At 43.5% G+C, this 20000-nt stretch overlaps 1 protein-coding gene across 3 annotated transcripts in view; it reads left to right on the forward strand.

Annotated features, from left to right (window-relative positions):
• Positions 1–20000, forward strand: part of LOC129817820 (DNA (cytosine-5)-methyltransferase 3A-like) — a 151474-nt gene that overhangs the window by 25166 nt on the left and 106308 nt on the right. For 2 of the 3 annotated variants that reach the window (XM_055873390.1, XM_055873391.1), the window contains 2 exons: positions 9727–9840; positions 10546–10662. In XM_055873390.1, the coding sequence (XP_055729365.1) occupies positions 9727–9840; positions 10546–10662 (231 nt within the window). The remainder of the gene's footprint in view (positions 1–9726; positions 9841–10545; positions 10663–20000) is intronic. The other variant, XM_055873392.1, reaches the window with a different exon arrangement.

A 20000-nucleotide genomic window follows, 5' to 3' on the forward strand; every position in this document is an offset into this window, starting at 1 on the left:
CTATCCAAATCTACTAATAATTATCTCCTGGGGATGAGTAGCTGGCAGTTGAATTTGGGTATGCTTTTCATCCAAACATGAAAATGCTGCACCCTACCCTAGAGAAGTTAAGGGACTCTTCTAGGTTAATCTCTCTGTAGGTGATGGCTTTGTTATGGAAGATTTGGGAATCGTTTCCTTTTAGGTGGTTGTAGAGTTTAACGGCTAATGAATTTGGATAATTAGCGGGTATCGGTCTAATTCAGCTCTGCATGCATTACTAGGTGTTTTACGTTGTACACAGAGGATATTTTTACAGAATTCTGTATGCAGTCTCAATTTGGTGTTTGTCCCATTTTGTGAATTCTTGGTTGGTGAGCGGACCCCAGACCTCACAACCATAAAGGGCGATGGGTTCTATAACTGATTCAAGTATTTTTAACCAGATCCTGATTGGTTTGTCAAATTTTATGTTCCTTTTGATGGCATAGAAGGCCCTTCTTGCCATGACTCTCAGATCGTTCACAGCTTTGTGGAAGTTACCTGTGGTACTGATGTTTAGGCCGAGGTATGTATAGCTTCTTGTGTGCTCTAGGGCAACAGTGTCTAGATAGAATTTGTATTTGTTGTCCTGGCAACTGGGCCTTTTTTTGGAACACCATTAATTTTGTCTTACTGAGATTTACTGGCAGGGCCCAGGTCTGGCAGGGCCCAGGTCTGACAGAATCTGTGCAGAAGATCTAGGTGCTGCTGTAGGCCCTCCTTGGTTGGTGACAGAAGCACCAGATCATCAGCAAACAGCAGACATTTGACTTCAGATTCTAGTAGGGTGAGGCAGACTGTTTTAGTGCCCTCGCCAATTCTTTGATAAATATGTTGAAAAGGGTGGGGCTTAAGCTGCATCCCTGTTTCACCCCACGGCTCTGTGGTAAGAAATGTGTGTGCTATTTGCCGATTTTAACCGCACACTTGTTGTTTGTGTACATATATTTTATAATGTTGTATGTTTTTCCCTAACACTGCTTTCCATCAATTTATATAGCAGATCCTCATGCCAAATTGAGTCAAAATCTTTTTTGAAATCAACAAAGCATGAGAAGACTTAGCCTTTGTTTTGGTTGCTTGTTTGTCAATTAGGGTGTGCAGGGCGAATACGTGGTCTGTTGTACTGTAATTTGGTGAAAAGTACATTGTTTTCACTGAGGAAATATACGAATTTCCCCAATGTTGCTGTTGAGTCATATCCCACAGTAGTTATCGCTCTCTCTCCATCTTGTATTTCTCTCTATCCCCCTTTCTTTCTCCATCTCTCTCTCTTTATACCTCTTCTTACTAAGTGATGATCTCCTGTGTTAGGAACATCCAGTACCATTCCACATACAGAATCCCCTACCAGTCAAAAGTTTGAACACAACTACTCAGTCAAAGGTTTTTCTTTAGTTTGAATATTTTCTACATTGTAGAATAATAGTGAAGACATCAACACTATGAAATATCACATATGGAATCATGTAGTAAACAAAAGTGTTACATTTTACATTTGAGATTCTTCAAAGTAGCCTCTTTTTTGCCTTGATGATGGCTTTGCACACTCTTGGCATTCTCTCAACCAGCTTCACCTGGAATACTTTTCCAACAGTCTTGAAGGAGTTCCCACATATGCTGAGCACTTGTTTCCTGCCTGGTGTGTGTTGGGTCATTGTCCCACTAAGCACAAAACAGATGCGTGTCACTGCAGAATGCTGTGGTAGCCATGCAGGTTAAGTGTGCCTTGAATTCTAAATAAATCACTGACAGTGTCACCAGCAAAGCACCCCAAACCATCATACCTCCTCCTCCATGCTTCACAGTGGGAAGCACACATGCAGAGATCATCCGTTCACGTACTTTTTGTCTCACAAAGACACGGTGATTGGAACAAAAAATCTCAAATTTGGACTCAGACAGATTTCCACCGGTCTAATGTCTATTTCTCTATTTCTTGGCCCAAGAAAGTCTCCTCTTATTATTGGTATCCTTTAGTAGTCGTTTCTTTGCAGAAATTTCACCATGAAGGCCTGATTCTCTTCTGAACAAAGGAAAACCAAAGTTCTAAAGGATGAGCCTAATAAGAGGTCATACAATACATTTTGTAATGGTTCCTATGTTGTTGATGTAAAGAAGATCTGTTGGTCAGTGGTGTGTAATGAGGAGCAACCAGACACTACACTTGACACATTTATGAAATTGCTTATTCCAGTTACTAATAAGCACCCATTAAAAAAATTACTAAAAATGGATAAATCCCCGTGGATTGATGAGGAATTTAACAATTTTATGGTTGAGAGGGATGAGGCAAAAGGAACGGCAAATAAGTTTGGCTGCACACCCGATTGACAAACGTACTGCAAATTGAGAAATCATGAGACTAAACTGAATAAAAAGAAGAAGAAACTACCCTATGAAACAAAGATAAATTAAATAAAGAATGACAGTAAAAAGCTTTGGAGCACCTTAAATAAAAAGGCAAATTCGGCTCCATCATTTGTTGAATCAGATGGCTCATTCATCACAAAACCAACTGATATTACCAACATCTCAGACTGGCCAATAAAATCTACTTTAATGATGTTTTCATTGGCAAACTTAGGGGTTTAGTTTTGTTGCCATGCCAGCAACAAAACGTATGTGTTATGGCTTTACACCAAAACTTCAATTTTCAGCCTTGTTGGCGGTTAAATCACGTGGGGATAAAAAGTGTATTTTATCCCTTCTTTCACTCGCTGCGTTCTTTGGGCTCTCTGTATTTCCATTGGATATAGTCAAAGACATCCTTCTCACTGTCCACCATCAGAGGCTCCCTGTTATTGTGGATAAAGAGTTACCTAACAGAACACAGAGGGTTTTTTAAGCCTTAGCCCCGCACATCTCTTTAAGGATTCACATGTGAGGCTATGTACTAAACAACCAAAGATTTCAAGACTAAACGCTGGTTTTATACTACGGGTGTGAAGATCAATTTAATCTGGCCAGAGTGTGCTCTAGGCGTTCATAAACTCAGATTGTCCGTTTGTAAATTCAGAGCGTTTTGCTCTCAGAGGAGTAGGGTTGATCCGAGCATTCTGACCTCACAACGGCAGTCACAACCCAAGATAACTGGCCAACGTTGGCTAGTTTACTAGCTACTTCCAGACACAAATGAGAGAACAGCTCACTCTGACCATTTTATTCGCCCTGGCAGAATCAAATCAAATCAAATGTATTTTATATAGACTTTCTTACATCAGCTGATATCTCAAAGTGCTGTACAGAAACCCAGCCTAAAACCCCAAACAGCAAGCAATGCAGGTGTAGAAGCACGGTGGCTAGGAAAAACTCCCTAGAAATGCCAAAACCTAGGAAGAAACCTAGAGAGGAACCAGGCTATGAGGGGTGGCCAGTCCTCTTCTGGCTGTGCCGGGTGGAGATTATAACAGAACATGGCCAAGATGTTCAAATGTCCATAAATTACCAGCATGGTCAATTAATAATAATCACAGTAGTTGTCGAGGGTGCAGCAAGTCAGCACCTCAGGAGTAAATGTCAGTTGGCTTTTCATAGCCGATCATTGAGAGTATCTCTACTGCTCCTGCTGTCTCTAGAGAGTTGAAAACAGCAGGTCTGGGACAGGTAGCACGTCCGGTGAACAGGTCAGGGTTCCATAGCCGCAGGCAGAACAGTTGAAACTGGAGCAGCAGCACGGCCAGGTGGACTGGGGACAGCAAGGAGTCATCATGCCAGGTAGTCCTGAGGCATGGTCCTAGGGATCAGGTCCCCCGAGAGAGAGAAAGAAAGAGAGAAAGAAAGAAAGAAAGAAAGAAAGAAAGAAAGAAAGAGAGAATCAGAGACAGGAGGGGTTGGGAGACACCTTGGCCCCGGGGGGGGGGGGGGGCGCCAACCCAGACAGGCAGACCACGTCAGTGACTCAACCCACTCAAGTGATGCACCCCTCCTAGGGACGGCATGGAAGAGCACCTGTAAGCCACCTGTAAGTGACTCAGCCCCTGTAATAGGGTTAGAGGCAGAGAATCCCAGTGGAGAGAGGGGAACCGGCCAGGCAGAGATAGCAAGGGCGGTTCGTTGCTCCAGAGCCTTTCCGTTCACCTTCACACTCCTGGGCCAGACTACACTCAATCATATGACCTACTAAGGACTAAAGACTTAAAGGTTGAGACTGAGACTGAGTCTGCGTCTGTCACATGGATAAGCAGACCATTCCATAAAAATGGAGCTCTATAGGAGAAAGCCCTGCCTCCAGCTGTTTGCTTAGAAATTCTAGGGGCAATTAGGAGGCCTGCGTCTTGTGACCGTAGCGTATGGCAGGACCAAATCGGAATGATAGGTAGGAGCAAGCCCATGTAATGCTTTGTAGGTTAGCAGTAAAACCTTGAAATCAGCCCTTGCCTTAACAGGAAGCCGACCATTTTACTCGCCCTAGCAACCATTTTACTCGCCCTAGCAACCATTTTACTCGCCCTAGCAACCATTTTACTCGCCCTAGCAACCATTTTACTCGCCCTAGCAACCATTTTACTCGCCCTAGCAGAACTGTTCTGGTTGTTTTTATGTTATGCAGAGCGTTGGTGACTGTACTGCTGGCAAGAATGTAGTTACGCTTTTTTGCCAACGTTTACTGACACCGGCCATAGTCATGTTGAACATTCAGAAATTCGTCAGTTATTCTGTGTTCTGGCACACTCAGACGAGAGTGCTCTGAAATCGGAGTAGATACCCAGAGCGAATTTACCAGGTACGTCTTTCGACAGTTGCCGCAGGGAATAAACATAAACATTCTATTGAAATAGTTACTAGCATATTGGAGTCTTTTGTTTAGACATGTAGCTAGCTAAACAATGAACTATAATCCCAACTCATAACGTTTCTACCCTGCATGAATCTGCTGGTAGCTAACCAAACAGGTTCAATGTTAACTAGATAACATTAGGCTATAACTAGCAATGCAAATGGATCTGAGATACGAATAATATTACTACACTGATCATACACATAACGTTAGCTAGCGAGCCAGCCAGTTTATGTTAACCTAGCTAGCTAACAGTACACTTTAACTTGAAATGAAAACTACTTTCTGACCAAATGTGAAACGTGTAATAACTGAGACTGTAGCTTACCCATATACATGGATGGACGCTTCTCTCTCTCAGTCACGGTTGCCCTTAGTTTGAAGGTGTAATAGTTAGTTTGAAGGTGTAATAGTTAGTTTGAAGATGTAATAGTTAGTTTGAAGATGTAATAGTTAGTTTGAAGATGTAATAGTTAGTTTGAAGATGTAATAGTTAGTTTGAAGATGTAATAGTTAGTTTGAAGATGTAATAGTTAGTTTGAAGATGTAATAGTTAGTTTGAAGATGTAATAGTTAGTTTGAAGATGTAATAGTTAGTTTGAAGATGTAATAGTTAGTTTGAAGATGTAATAGTTAGTTTGAAGATGTAATAGTTAGTTTGAAGGTGTAATAGTTAGTTTGAAGATGTAATAGTTAGTTTGAAGATGTAATAGTTAGTTTGAAGATGTAATAGTTAGTTTGAAGATGTAATAGTTAGTTTGAAGATGTAATAGTTAGTTTGAAGATGTAATAGTTAGTTTGAAGATGTAATCCGGACAGGTGTTTTATAACAACAGCCTTCTGTGTGATCTTCTTTCAACTCCATCTGCATATTTGTAATCAAATGCCAGAATTGTCTGCATCTCCTTAACTATCATACTCTAATTCCACTGATTTCAAAACTCGGTCCTCCAGGAAGTGGAGAGAAACAATTATGAAGTTCTACTACGTGATATCTTTCAAACAGCCGCGTTAGAAAAGATTACCTAGACATACTGAGCGGCTCATATTATAGACAGAAGCGTTCTATATGGCAGACCAATCCGAACTCATCTATCGGCATGTCCAGCCCACTCATTATCTCAGCCAATCATGGCTAGCGGGAAGGTTGCTGCCTTCTCCATGGCTAAACCAACTAGACTCGTAATTGAACAATTGTATTTATATTTACAGATGGCATACACCTGCCTTAGACCATTTTAGCCCACTGAGCTAAAGAATAGGCAATATTTCTGGAAGCTTACATGAGTTTTCTTGCTGCAATGTGTACCAGTACCAGTGTGTGAGATGAGAATGGAGAAATATGGTGTGTGTGTTTCCAGGGACACATGGTCTCCACTGTTTAATGTTTTTTTATGGAGCTTCTCACCTGTTCATTATGGTCTCTGAGTCTCTGAGAGCTCATTAGCGTAGCCTTTGAGCTCTGGACTCACAATCACCTTAACGACACACCTATAAACTTAGCCTGTTAGCCTGGAAGCCTGTTAGCCTTCGATCCCGTTAGCCTGCTAGCGACACGCCTATAAACGAACCGGCTTGCTTGTTAGCAACACCTATAAAAACTGCTAGACTGTTAGAGCAGCCGTATATTTTTGCTTCTTGCATCATTAAATACAATGTTGTTTCAGTATGCTAGTTATCAAATCAAATTGTATTTGTCAAATGTTAGATACTGTTGTTTTAACACAGTGATCTGATTAGCTGATAGGATCGTTAAACCCAGCTAGCCTGTTAGCAAGCCTAGCATAATATTAGCACCTTGTTTAACTTGGTCGTGATTTTATGAATGGCTTGCTTTATTAAACACACCATGTTATTTTAGCATTATATGGCTAGCATCATTAGAAACTGTATTGTACTAACACAGTAGCCTATTTATTTATTATTTATTCACCGTTATTTTACCAGGTAAGTTGACTGAGAACACGTTCTCATTTGCAGCAACGACCTGGGGAATAGTTACAGGGGAGAGGAGGGGGATGAATGAGCCAATTGTAAACTGGGGATTATTAGGTGACCATGATGGTTTGAGGGCCAGATTGGGAATTTAGCCAGGACACCGGGGTTAACACCCCTACTCTTACGATAAGTGCCATGGGATCTTTAATGACCTCAGAGAGTCAGGACACCCGTTTAACGTCCCATCCGAAAGACGGCACCCTACACAGGGCAGTGTCCCCAATCACTGCCCTGGGGCATTGGGGTATTTTTTAGACCAGAGGAAAGAGTGCCTCCTACTGGCCCTCCAACACCACTTCCAGCAGCATCTGGTCTCCCATCCAGGGACTGACCAGGACCAACCCTGCTTAGCTTCAGAAGCAAGCCAGTAGTGGTATGCAGGGTGGTATGCTGCTGGCCTAATGGTAATAGCAATAGGTTTAATTGAACTCAGTTCTAACGCTAATAGCAGCTAGCTTAATTGAACACTGATGTAACACTAAAAAGCAGTTAGCTCATTGCACACTTGTAATGCAAATAGCAACTGGCTACATTGAACACTGTTGTAACACTAATAGAATTTAGCTTCATTGAACAGGTAATGCTAATAGCAGCTAGCTTGATTGAACACTGTTGTAACGCTAGTAGCATCTAGCCTCATTGAACACTGTTGTAACGCTAATAGCATCTAGCCTCATTGAACACTGTTGTAACGCTAATAGCGTCTAGCCTCATTGAACACTGTTGTAACGCTAATAGCATCTAGCCTCATTGAACACTGTTGTAACGCTAGTAGCATCTAGCCTCATTGAACACTGTTGTAACTCTAGTAGCATCTAGCCTCATTCAACACTGTCGTAATGCTAGTAGCATCTAGCCTCATTCAACACTGTCGTAATGCTAGTAGCATCTAGCCTCATTGAACACTGTCGTAACCCTAGTAGCATCTAGCCTCATTGAACACTGTTGTAACGCTAGTAGCATCTAGCCTCATTGAACACTGTTGTAACGCTAGTAGCATCTAGCCTCATTGAACACTGTTGTAACGCTAGTAGCATCTAGCATCATTGAACACTGTCGTAACGCTAGTAGCATCTAGCCTCATTGAACACTGTTGTAACGCTAGTAGCATCTAGCCTCATTGAACACTGTCGTAACGCTAGTAGCGTCTAGCCTCATTGAACACTGTTGTAACGCTAGTAGCATCTAGCTTCATTGAACACTGTCGTAACGCTAGTAGCATCTAGCCTCATTGAACACTGTCGTAACGCTAGTAGCATCTAGCCTCATTGAACACTGTCGTAACCCTAGTAGCATATAGCCTCATTGAACACTGTCGTAACGCTAGTAGCATCTAGCCTCATTGAACACTGTCGTAACGCTAATAGCGTCTAGCCTCATTGAACACTGTTGTAACGCTAGTAGCATCTAGCCTCATTGAACACTGTCGTAACGCTAGTAGCATCTAGCCTCATTGAACACTGTCGTAACGCTAGTAGCGTCTAGCCTCATTGAACACTGTCGTAACGCTAGTAGCATCTAGCCTCATTGAACACTGTTGTAACGCTAATAGCGTCTAGCCTCATTGAACACTGTCGTAACGCTAGTAGCATATAGCCTCCTTGAACACTGTTGTAACGCTAGTAGCATCTAGCCGCATTGAACACTGTCGTAACGCTAGTAGCATCTAGCCTCATTGAACACTGTCGTAACGCTAGTATCATATAGCCTCATTGAACACTGTTGTAACGCTAGTAACATCTAGCCTCATTGAACACTGTCGTAACGCTAGTAGCATCTAGCCTCATTCAACACTGTTGTAACGCTAGTAACATCTAGCCTCATTGAACACTGTCGTAGCGCTAGTAGCATCTAGCCTCATTGAACACTGTCGTAACCCTAGTAGCATATAGCCTCATTGAACACTGTCGTAACGCTAGTAGCATCTAGCCTCATTGAACACTGTCGTAACGCTAATAGCGTCTAGCCTCATTGAACACTGTTGTAACGCTAGTAGCATCTAGCCTCATTGAACACTGTCGTAACGCTAGTAGCATCTAGCCTCATTGAACACTGTCGTAACGCTAGTAGCGTCTAGCCTCATTGAACACTGTCGTAACGCTAGTAGCATCTAGCCTCATTGAACACTGTTGTAACGCTAATAGCGTCTAGCCTCATTGAACACTGTCGTAACGCTAGTAGCATATAGCCTCCTTGAACACTGTTGTAACGCTAGTAGCATCTAGCCGCATTGAACACTGTCGTAACGCTAGTAGCATCTAGCCTCATTGAACACTGTCGTAACGCTAGTATCATATAGCCTCATTGAACACTGTTGTAACGCTAGTAACATCTAGCCTCATTGAACACTGTCGTAACGCTAGTAGCATCTAGCCTCATTCAACACTGTTGTAACGCTAGTAACATCTAGCCTCATTGAACACTGTCGTAGCGCTAGTAGCATCTAGCCTCATTGAACACTGTCGTAACGCTAGTAGCATATAGCCTCATTGAACACTGTTGTAACGCTAGTAGCATCTAGCCTCATTGAACACTGTTGTAACGCTAGTAGCATCTAGCCTCATTGAACACTGTCGTAACCCTAGTAGCATCTAGCCTCATTGAACACTGTCGTAACCCTAGTAGCATCTAGCCTCATTGAACACTGTCGTAATGCTAGTAACATCTAGCCTCATTGAACACTGTTGTAACGCTAGTAGCATATAGCCTCATTGAACACTGTTGTAACGCTAGTAGCATCTAGCCTCATTGAACACTGTTGTTAACAGCTGTTGTTAATATGGGGCCGTCTCAGTCTGGTGTTAAAACTCTCACACTCACAGAAGCACTCACCTGGTTATTAAAACCCTGTTAATTGATAGTGGTCATTGGTTAAAGTTGCCTCTTTATTTTTCAACCTCTCTCTCTCTCTCTCTCTCTCTCTCCAGGACTCATGTGAGATGGCCCCCCCCACACCCCCAGAGGAAGTTGACCCCTCCCCTCGCAGGAAACGGGGCCGGCGGAAAATGGAGCCTCTGGAGCCGAAGGACCCCAACATGGAGGCAAGAACTCCACTTAGCTGGTCTGCAGCGTGCCTGTATAACAATAAGATGGTCATTCAGCAAAGACAGACAGGCAGACGGGCAGACAGACAGACAGGCAGGCAGACAGACAGACAGACAGACAGACAAGACGTAGCTAACGTGTGTGTGTGTGTGTGTGTGTGCAGGGGGAAGGCAGCAGACAGACAGACAGACAGACAGACAGACAGACAGACAGACAGACAGGCAGGCAGACAGACAGACAGACAGACAGACAGACAGACAGACAGACAGACAGACGTAGCTAACGTGTGTGTGTGTGCAGGGGGAAGGCAGCAGGCTGACAGACAGACAGACAGACAGACAGACAGACAGACAGACGTAGCTAACGTGTGTGTGTGTGTGTGCAGGGGGAAGGCAGCAGACAGACAGACGTAGCTAACGTGCGTGTTTGTGTGCAGGGGGAAGGCAGCAGGCTGACAGACAGACAGACAGACAGACAGACAGACGTAGCTAACGTGCGTGTGTGTGTGCAGGGGGAAGGCAGCAGGCTGACAGACAGACAGACAGACAGACAGACAGACAGACAGACAGACAGACAGACAGACAGACGTAGCTAACGTGCGTGTGTGTGTGCAGGGGGAAGGCAGCAGGCTGACAGACAGACAGACAGACAGACAGACAGACAGACAGACAGACGTAGCTAACGTGCGTGTGTGTGTGCAGGGGGAAGGCAGCAGGCCGCGCAGAAGGCCGGTTCCCAGAGAGACCTTTCAGGCTGGAGATCCTTTTTACATCAGCAGGAGACAGAGAGACAAGTGGATCAACCGCTGGAGTAGAGAGGTAGGAGAGAGAGAGAGGGAGAGAGAGAGAGAGAGAGAGAGGAGGGAGGAGGGAGAGGAGAGAGCGAGAGAGAGGAGGGAGAGGAGAAGGAAACACAGAGACAAGTGGATCAATCGCTGGAGTAGAGAGGTAGGAGAGAGAGAGAGGGAGAGAGAGAGAGAGAGAGAGAGGAGGGAGGAGGGAGAGGAAGGAGCGAGAGAGAGGAGGGAGAGGAGAAGGAAACAGAGAGACAAGTGGATCAATCGCTGGAGTAGAGAGGTAGGGAGTGCGAGAGGGAGGAAAGGGAGAGAGAGAGAGAGCGAGAGAGGGAGGAGAGAGAGGGAGGAGGGAGTGAGAGAGGGAGGGAGGAGAGGAGAAGGAGAGAGAGAGAGAGAGGAGAGAGAGGGAGAGAGAGAGGAGGGAGGAGAGAGAGGGAGAGGAGAGAGAGAGAGAGAGGGAGGGAGAAGAGAAGGAGAGAGAGAGGGAGAGAGAGGAAGGAAGAGAGAGTACTTACCTGTGTGTGTGTGTGTGTGTGTGTGTGTGTGTGTGTGTGTGTGTGTGTGTGTGTGTGTGTGTGTGTGTGTGTGTGTGTGTGTGTGTGTGTGTGTGTGTGTGTGTGTGTGTGTGTGTGTGTGTGTGTGTGTGTGTGTGTGTGAGGTTAACTAGTTCCAGATACAGTGGTGTAGTATTGCATCCAGCTGTGGTCTCAGTCCTCTACAATACAGCCTTCTCGTTCACAACCCAATATATTGACTACCTGCTCAAACTGCACAGACAGGGGAGGGAGAGTTTGTGTCAGGGGAGGGAGAGTTTGTGTCAGGGGAGGGAGAGTTTGTGTCAGGGGAGGGAGAGTTTGTGTCAGGGGAGGGAGAGTTTGTGTGAGGGGAGGGTGAGTTTGTGTCAGGGGAGGGAGAGTTTGTGTCAGGGGAGGGAGAGTTTGTCTCAGGGGAGGGAGAGTTTGTGTCAGGGGAGGGAGAGTTTGTGTCAGGGGACGTAGAGTTTGTGTCAGGGGAGGGAGAGTTTGTGTCAGGGGAGGGAGAGTTTGTGTCGGTGAGGGAGAGTTTGTGTCAGGGGAGGGAGAGTTTGTGTCAGGGGAGGGAGAGTTTGTGTCAGGGGAGGGAGAGTTTGTGTCAGGGGAGGGAGAGTTTGTGTCAGGGGAGGGAGAGTTTGTGTCGGTGAGGGAGAGTTTGTGTCAGGGGAGGGAGAGTTTGTGTCAGGGGAGGGAGAGTTTGTGTCAGGGGAGGGTGAGTTTGTGTCAGGGGAGGGAGAGTTTGTGTCAGGGGAGGGAGAGTTTGTGTCGGTGAGGGAGAGTTTGTGTCAGGGGAGGGAGAGTTTGTGTCAGGGGAGGGAGAGTTTGTGTCAGGGGAGGGTGAGTTTGTGTCAGGGGAGGGAGAGTTTGTGTCAGGGGAGGGAGAGTTTGTGTCGGGGAGGGAGAGTTTGTGTCAGGGGAGGGAGAGTTTGTGTCGGGGAGGGAGAGTTTGTGTCAGGGGACGTAGAGTTTGTGTCAGGGGAGGGAGAGTTTGTGTCGGGGAGGGAGAGTTTGTGTCAGGGGACGTAGAGTTTGTGTCAGGGGAGGGAGAGTTTGTGTCAGGGGAGGGAGAGTTTGTGTCAGGGGAGGGAGAGTTTGTGTCAGGGGAGGGAGAGTTTGTGTCGGTGAGGGAGAGTTTGTGTCAGGGGAGGGAGAGTTTGTGTCAGGGGAGGGAGAGTTTGTGTCAGGGGAGGGAGAGTTTGTGTCAGGGGAGGGAGAGTTTGTGTCAGGGGAGGGTGAGTTTGTGTCAGGGGAGGGAGAGTTTGTGTCAGGGGACGTAGAGTTTGTGTCAGGGGAGGGAGAGTTTGTGTCAGTGGAGGGAGAGTTTGTGTCAGGGGAAGTTTGTGTCAAGGGAGGGATAGTTTGTGTCGGTGAGGGAGAGTTTGTGTCAGGGGAGGGAGAGTTTGTGTCAGGGGAGGGAGAGTTTGTGTCAGGGGAGGGAGAGTTTGTGTCAGGGGAGGGAGAGTTTGTGTCAGGGGAGGGAGAGTTTGTGTCGGTGAGGGAGAGTTTGTGTCGGTGAGGGAGAGTTTGTGTCAGGGGAGGGAGAGTTTGTGTCAGGGGAGGGAGAGTTTGTGTCAGGGGAGGGAGAGTTTGTGTCGGTGAGGGAGAGTTTGTGTCAGGGGAGGGAGAGTTTGTGTCAGGGGAGGGAGAGTTTGTGTCGGTGAGGGAGAGTTTGTGTCAGGGGAGGGAGAGTTTGTGTCGGTGAGGGAGAGTTTGTGTCAGGGGAGGGAGAGTTTGTGTCAGGGGAGGGAGAGTTTGTGTCAGGGGAGGGTGAGTTTGTGTTTCATGAGAACATATGTTCAGTAAAATAGTTGTCTGAGTAAATCACACACCTCACTACTGACCAATTACAGACAGAGAGATAGAGAGAGTTTCTGAGCTCTGATGTCTGGTGTGGAAGTGAAACATTTTGATATTCTGATCAGTATGTATTTTCAAGTTGTATTAGTTGTACTGTACGTATGGTATACATCGTCCAATGGATGCTTGTTGTAGGCTCTTTCTGGACAGTGCAATAAGAAATGATAAAATATAAGAATCGTTAAATGGTAAACGGCAGTAGAATATAATAAACATTTTAGCATAAGTATAATGTAGGAAGGCACAATTTATAATCCAATATTTACACATGTTTTGGAGAAGGAGGGGTGGTGTGGTGTATGTGTTTGTGTCTTGGGATGTTATTTAAAACAGGAAGTGTTTCTTGTGTGTGTGACTTTGTTAGGCAGCAAAAAAAATTATATATTTTTTTATATATTACAGTATACTTAAATATCCCAAAGATTCACATACTTCAAATACGAGATGGCTTTTCTATTATATCTTAAGTCACTTATTTAAAGTATTAATTTAAAACTTTAAATTCATTGTTTAATGTTTAACAGTGATTTTGGAAAGTACTTAGACATCTTGACTTTTTCAACATTTTGTTACGGTACAACTTTATTCAAAAAATGTATAAAATAAAATAAAAATCACATCAATCTACGCATAATACCTGATAATGAAAAATAGAAACAGATTTTTTAGAAATATTTGCTAATTTATACACATTTTTTAAACAGAAATTACTTACTTACATAAGTATTCAGACCCAATGGTCACTCTGACAGCTACAGAGTTCCCTCTATGGAGATGGGATAACCTTCTCGGTGTACATTCAAGGGCCAGCCGTCCTGCCCTGTTTTGAGCCAATTTTCCTAAGTCCCTTTTTGTGGCACCTGACCACACGACTGAACAGTAGTCTAGGTGCGACAAACCCAGGGCCTGTAGGACCTGCCTTGTTGATAGTGTTCTTAAGAAGATAGAGCAGCGCTTTATCATGGACAGACTTCACCCCATCTTAGCTACTGTTGTATCAATATGTTTTGATCATGACAGTTTACAAAAAAGCGCAAGCAGTGTGGGTGCAATAATTAAATAACATGATTTCAAAATGTATTTTGCGACGCTCGTTGCACTTGATCTTATTTAGGGGCTTCATAGCAAAGGGGGTGAATACGTATGCATGCACCACTTTTTCCATTTAGTATTTTTTTGTTTGTTTTTGAAACAAGTAAATTTTTTCATTTCACTTCACCAATTTGGACAATTTTGTGTTTGTCCATTATTATTGAAATCCAAATAAAAATCTATTTAAATTACAGGTCGTAATGCAACAAAATAGTAAAAACGCCAAGGTGGATGAATACTTTTGCAAGGTACTGTATTTCGTTGTATTTCACTAATATAGTTCAGCCTTCTCAAACAACCGGCTCAAACAGAGAGGGATGCTATGGTAGCTAGCTGGCTATGGCTATCCAACACTGGAACTCTTCCAAGTCAAGGCCTTTGGTTTTATAATTTTTTTGCCACCGGGTTCCGCCGGTGTAACTGCTAAACTGCTTACTGACTGTACACTGTACTGCATGATTGGGGCGGGTTTACTAAAGTGGTAGTTGTTTTAGCTATGTTGACTATTATGTTAGCTAATACGGTGACAACGATGTAGGCTGTGTGTAGCAGGTAGTGGTTATGATATGAAGGTTTTGATATAAAGGTTTTTTCGCCTGGTCACAAACAGCTGATGTGTTGTGCACTGAAGTTCACAAGTGAAGGGAAAAGGTGAGAGTAGGAGAGTGTAGATGCAAAAAGGAAGTATACAACGATCAAAATGATCATGCTATTTGTACGTGGCTGCTATGAAAGTGAACTGTGTTTGCATGTGATCAGGGGTGTATTCATTCCACCGATTCTGTTGAGAAACGTTTCTTAAACGGAAGCAAATGGAACCAAATGGGGATAAACATACCTGAATTTGTCCAATAGAAACTATTGTATGCAACTGTTGATTACACCCTAGATCAGCTAGATGCAGGCAAGAGTGAACAAGGCGGTATTGAATATGTTACTGTTTGTCACCTTGATTACTCAAATGTTTCTCTCGACCTGTGCACCTACATTGTAAACTTTCATTCGTAAGCTACGTTGTAGCAACAATTTGGGACAATCGGGACAATTTGAGTATCATGTAGTAGTCTAAACCTATCAATGTTACATTGAACTGGGTGGATGGAATATGAATGACAGTCATCCAATATGCTGTAATAGAAATAAGAAGGCCATGCTCATACATTTTTTATCATCACCGAACGCCACTGATGGAAACCCATTTCATGAAGTTCCCGACAAACTGTTATTGTGCTGACGTTGTTTCCAGAGGCCGTTTGGAACTCGGTAGTGAGAGTGTTGCAACAGAGGACAGATCATTTGTACGTGCTACGTGCTTCAGCACTCGGCGGTCCCGTTCTGTGAGCTTGTGTGGCCTACCACTTCACGGCTGAGCCGTTGTTACTCCTAGACGTTTCCACTTCACAATAACAGCACTTACAGTTGACTGGGGGCAGCTCTAGCTGGGCAGAAATGTGACAAACTGACTTGTTAGAAAGGTGGCATCCTATGACGGTGCCACGTTGAAAGTCACTGTGCTTTTCAGTAAAGCCATTCTACTGCCAATGTTTGTCTATGGAGATTGCATGGCATTGTGCTCTATTTGATACACCTGTCAGCAACGCGTGTGGTTGAAATAGCTGAATCCATTCATTTGAAGGGGTATCCACATACTTTTGTATATATAGTGTAACTTGCAGGATATCATGGTAGCTAATGTTTAGATGTATTTACTGCTGCTGGTAGTAGCATTCAGGTTAGCATGTGGCTAGCTACCATCCGCAAACAGCAGAGGTCTAGACAGTTTGGTTCTGGATGTTCAATGTCTACTAGGATGGTAAAGGTTTATCTTGATTTTGTGTAATAGCACGAGAAGTGTTGCACTCCTAATAACACGGCACCAGATACCCTAGTTTCAGACTCCTCATTTTCTTTACACCTCTGAAGACTCTCACTTCCAGTTGCCAGTCGGGAAATAACAGAGGTGTTCTATCACTGCTGTTTTTCCATCCACTGTTGGAAGATGGGTAATATATATAAAAGGGATATAAGGTATATAACAAATAAGGGTAACCATGGTGGAGACTGGAGTTACCTCTGACATTCTCACAGCCACCCTCCCTTCATTAGCAAAAAAAAAAAAGGAAGAAATTGCACTGTATTGCTCCCGGGCCCCCTCAAAAAGTGTTCAAAAGTGTGATAAAATACAAAATAAAATACCGCATCTCTGATTAAATAAAAAGATAGAAATGGTATACATAAGTAAAATCCCAAACCAAAAATTTATGAAAATAACAAACCAAACAACAACAACAAAAAATCCAAGCTCTCCTCAACAGTGCAATACATATTTATAAAATACACAATATAATGTATATAAAATATAACAATAAAGAGAAGTAAAATAAAGAGGGTCATGTTCTGTGTGTGGATACTGTATGTGGGTGAGCGAGTGGGAGATGGTGCAAAAAGTCTCTAATGTGCAGGTGTGAAGAGTGAAGAGGGAAAATAGTCTCTAATGTGCAGGTGTGAAGAGTGAAGAGGGAAAATAGTCTCTAATGTGCAGGTGTGAAGAGTGAAGAGGGAAAATAGTCTCCAATGTGCAGGTGTGAAGAGTGAAGAGGGAAAATAGTCTCTAATGTGCAGGTGTGAAGAGTGAAGAGGGAAAATAGTCTCTAATGTGCAGGTATGAAGAGTGAAGAGGGAAAATAGTCTCTAATGTGCAGGTGTGAAGAGTGGAGAGGGAAAATAGTCTCTAATGTGCAGGTGTGCAGAGTGAAGTGGGAAAATAGTCTCTAATGTGCAGGTGTGAAGAGTGAAGAGGAAAAATAGTCTCTAATGTGCAGGTGTGAAGAGTGAAGAGGGAAAATAGTCTCTAATGTGCAGGTGTGAAGAGTGAAGAGGGAAAATAGTCTCTAATGTGCAGGTGTGAAGAGTGAAGAGGGAAAATAGTCTCTAATGTGCAGGTGTGAAGAGTGAAGAGGGAAAATAGTCTCTAATGTGCAGGTGTGAAGAGTGAAGAGGGAAAATAGTCTCTAATGTGCAGGTGTGAAGAGTGAAATGGAAAAATAGTCTCTAATGTGCAGGTGTGAAGAGTGAAGAGGGAAAATAGTCTCTAATGTGCAGGTGTGAAGAGTGAAGAGGGAAACTAGTCTCTAATGTCCAGGTGTGAAGAGTGAAGAGGGAAAATAGTCTCTAATGTGCAGGTGTGAAGAGTGAAGAGGGAAAATAGTCTCTAATGTGCAGGTGTGAAGAGTGAAGAGGGAAAATAGTCTCTAATGTGCAGGTGTGAAGAGTGAAGAGGGAAAATAGTCTCTAATGTGCAGGTGTGAAGAGTGAAGAGGGAAAATAGTCTCTAATGTGCAGGTGTGAAGAGTGAAGAGGGAAAATAGTCTCTAATGTGCAGGTGTGAAGAGTGAGGAGGGAAAATAGTCTCTAATGTGCAGGTGTGAAGAGTGAAGAGGGAAAATAGTCTCTAATGTGCAGGTGTGAAGAGTGAAGAGGGAAAATAGTCTCTAATGTGCAGGTGTGAAGAGTGAAGAGGGAAAATAGTCTCTAATGTGCAGGTGTGAAGAGTGAAGAGGGAAAATAGTCTCTAATGTGCAGGTGTGAAGAGTGAAGAGGGAAAATAGTCTCTAATGTGCAGGTGTGAAGAGTGAAGAGGGAAAATAGTCTCTAATGTGCAGGTGTGAAGAGTGAAGAGGGAAAATAGTCTCTAATGTGCAGGTGTGAAGAGTGAAGAGGGAAAATAGTCTCTAATGTGCAGGTGTGAAGAGTGAAGAGGGAAAATAGTCTCTAATGTGCAGGTGTGAAGAGTGAAGAGGGAAAATAGTCTCTAATGTGCAGGTGTGAAGAGTGAAGAGGGAAAATAGTCTCTAATGTGCAGGTGTGAAGAGTGAGGAGGGAAAATAGTCTCTAATGTGCAGGTGTGAAGAGTGAAGAGGGAAAATAGTCTCTAATGTGCAGGTGTGAAGAGTGAAGAGGGAAAATAGTCTCTAATGTGCAGGTGTGAAGAGTGAAGAGGGAAAATAGTCTCTAATGTGCAGGTGTGAAGAGTGAAGAGGGAAAATAGTCTCTAATGTGCAGGTGTGAAGAGTGAAGAGGGAAAATAGTCTCTAATGTGCAGGTGTGAAGAGTGAAGAGGGAAAATAGTCTCTAATGTGCAGGTGTGAAGAGTGAAGAGGGAAAATAGTCTCTAATGTGCAGGTGATTGTCTGGGAAGGGCTGTTAGCTTTTCGCTCTGACGGTGCTTTTTTCTCCCCATTGGCTCTTCTCCTCCGGTCTGCTGACGTTATAGCTATCAGGTCCTCGTCCTCAAACTCACGGAAGATCCAGGGTGGGGAGGTTATTAAAAAGACATCGGGGTCCTCTAGGTCTGTCTCCACATTAGCCATCATATCTTCAGTTGCAAATCGCTGCTTCTCTTCAGCGGTTCTTTTTTTTGGCCGAATGGCCATAGCCTGTGAAATTACAGGAGGCAATAAGATATTCTGCACAATAAACAAACGGTCTTGAACACTGAATCAAAAAAAAGAAGGAAAAAAAGCACACCCTAAAAAGTGGAAGAAAAGTCTAAACTTTTCAAAACTCAGTACTGTATTTATAATGCAATGATTGGGCCGTTTAAAGGAGTGGACTTTAAAGTGGTGCAGCGCGATTGGAATACATATTTTAATTCAACGAAGAACACTTAAAAAACGAATAAAATAACAAATTAACAAAAGAAACGTGAAGCCAACGTAGTGCTCACAGACAACTACCAATATAGGTGGGAAAAAGCAACCTAAGTATGGTTCTCAATCAGAGACAACGATAGAAACCCGGCCCCAACACATAGAAATACAAATCATAGAACATACAACATAGAATGCACCCAAATCACACCCTGACCAAACCAAAATAGAGACATCAAATCAAATCAAATGTTATTTGTCACATACACATGGTTAGCAGATGTTAATGTGAGTGTAGCGAAATGCTTGTGCTTCTAGTTCCGACAATGCAGTAATAACCAACAAGTAATCTAACCTAACAATTCCACAACTACTACCTTATACACACAAGTGTAAAGGGATAAAGAATAACATAAAAAGCTCTCTACGGTCAGGGCGTGACAGTTTGGTTTATAAACTAACCAAATGCTCATTCCGTCTTACTCGATGCCCGGTCGCTGGAGGAGTGCTCTGCTGTAGCTGCTGATGTTGTTGGCATAGTTGTCATCAGCTTTTCGTTCAGCTTTTCGTTCATATCAGTCGGTATCTGATCCATAAGTTGTTGGAAATCCATGCCCTCGTTTGGTTATGCATCGTTCCTTCGGAACTAATTGTATCAAGAGCCGCTTGTCTCCTTTGCTATATTTAAGTAGGCTTGGTTAGCTAGCTAATGTTAGCTAGCTAGCTACCAATCTATCTGTTCTTCCACCAACATTGGGTAGCAAACGTTAGCTAACTTTGCTTGCCAGCTAACATTAGCTTGTTTTAGTCAAAACAGGAACGTGCGATTTCTTACTCCTTACTCCTACTCCTACATCTAAAATAGATGCAACATGGTAACTAGCTAGCTAGTAACGCTAGTTACTGACTATATTGGCTGTGCTAATTGTACTTATCTATCTAGCTAGCTAGCTAGCTACTTCTGCTAACATTACAACTGCTACAGTGCTAGCTAGTTGAGATAGCTATGCTAGCTAGCTTGATTGCTTTGTTGACAAATAATAGGACTACTTTTTACCTTATTGCGGAGTCGAATTCGGAAGGTTGTGGTAGTGGGGTGTAGAGTATTGCTGACCATTATAAATGTTATCCGTAAACATTTCCGTGGCTTGGTGCGACGGGTAGAAATTCTGGGAGTTGTTCATTGTTAGCTACTTTAATACAGTCGAAGTCGGAAGTTTACATCCACC

Source organism: Salvelinus fontinalis, chromosome 20 (genome assembly GCF_029448725.1).
Source record: "Salvelinus fontinalis isolate EN_2023a chromosome 20, ASM2944872v1, whole genome shotgun sequence".
In the NCBI taxonomy this organism is placed as follows: Eukaryota; Metazoa; Chordata; class Actinopteri; order Salmoniformes; family Salmonidae; genus Salvelinus; species Salvelinus fontinalis.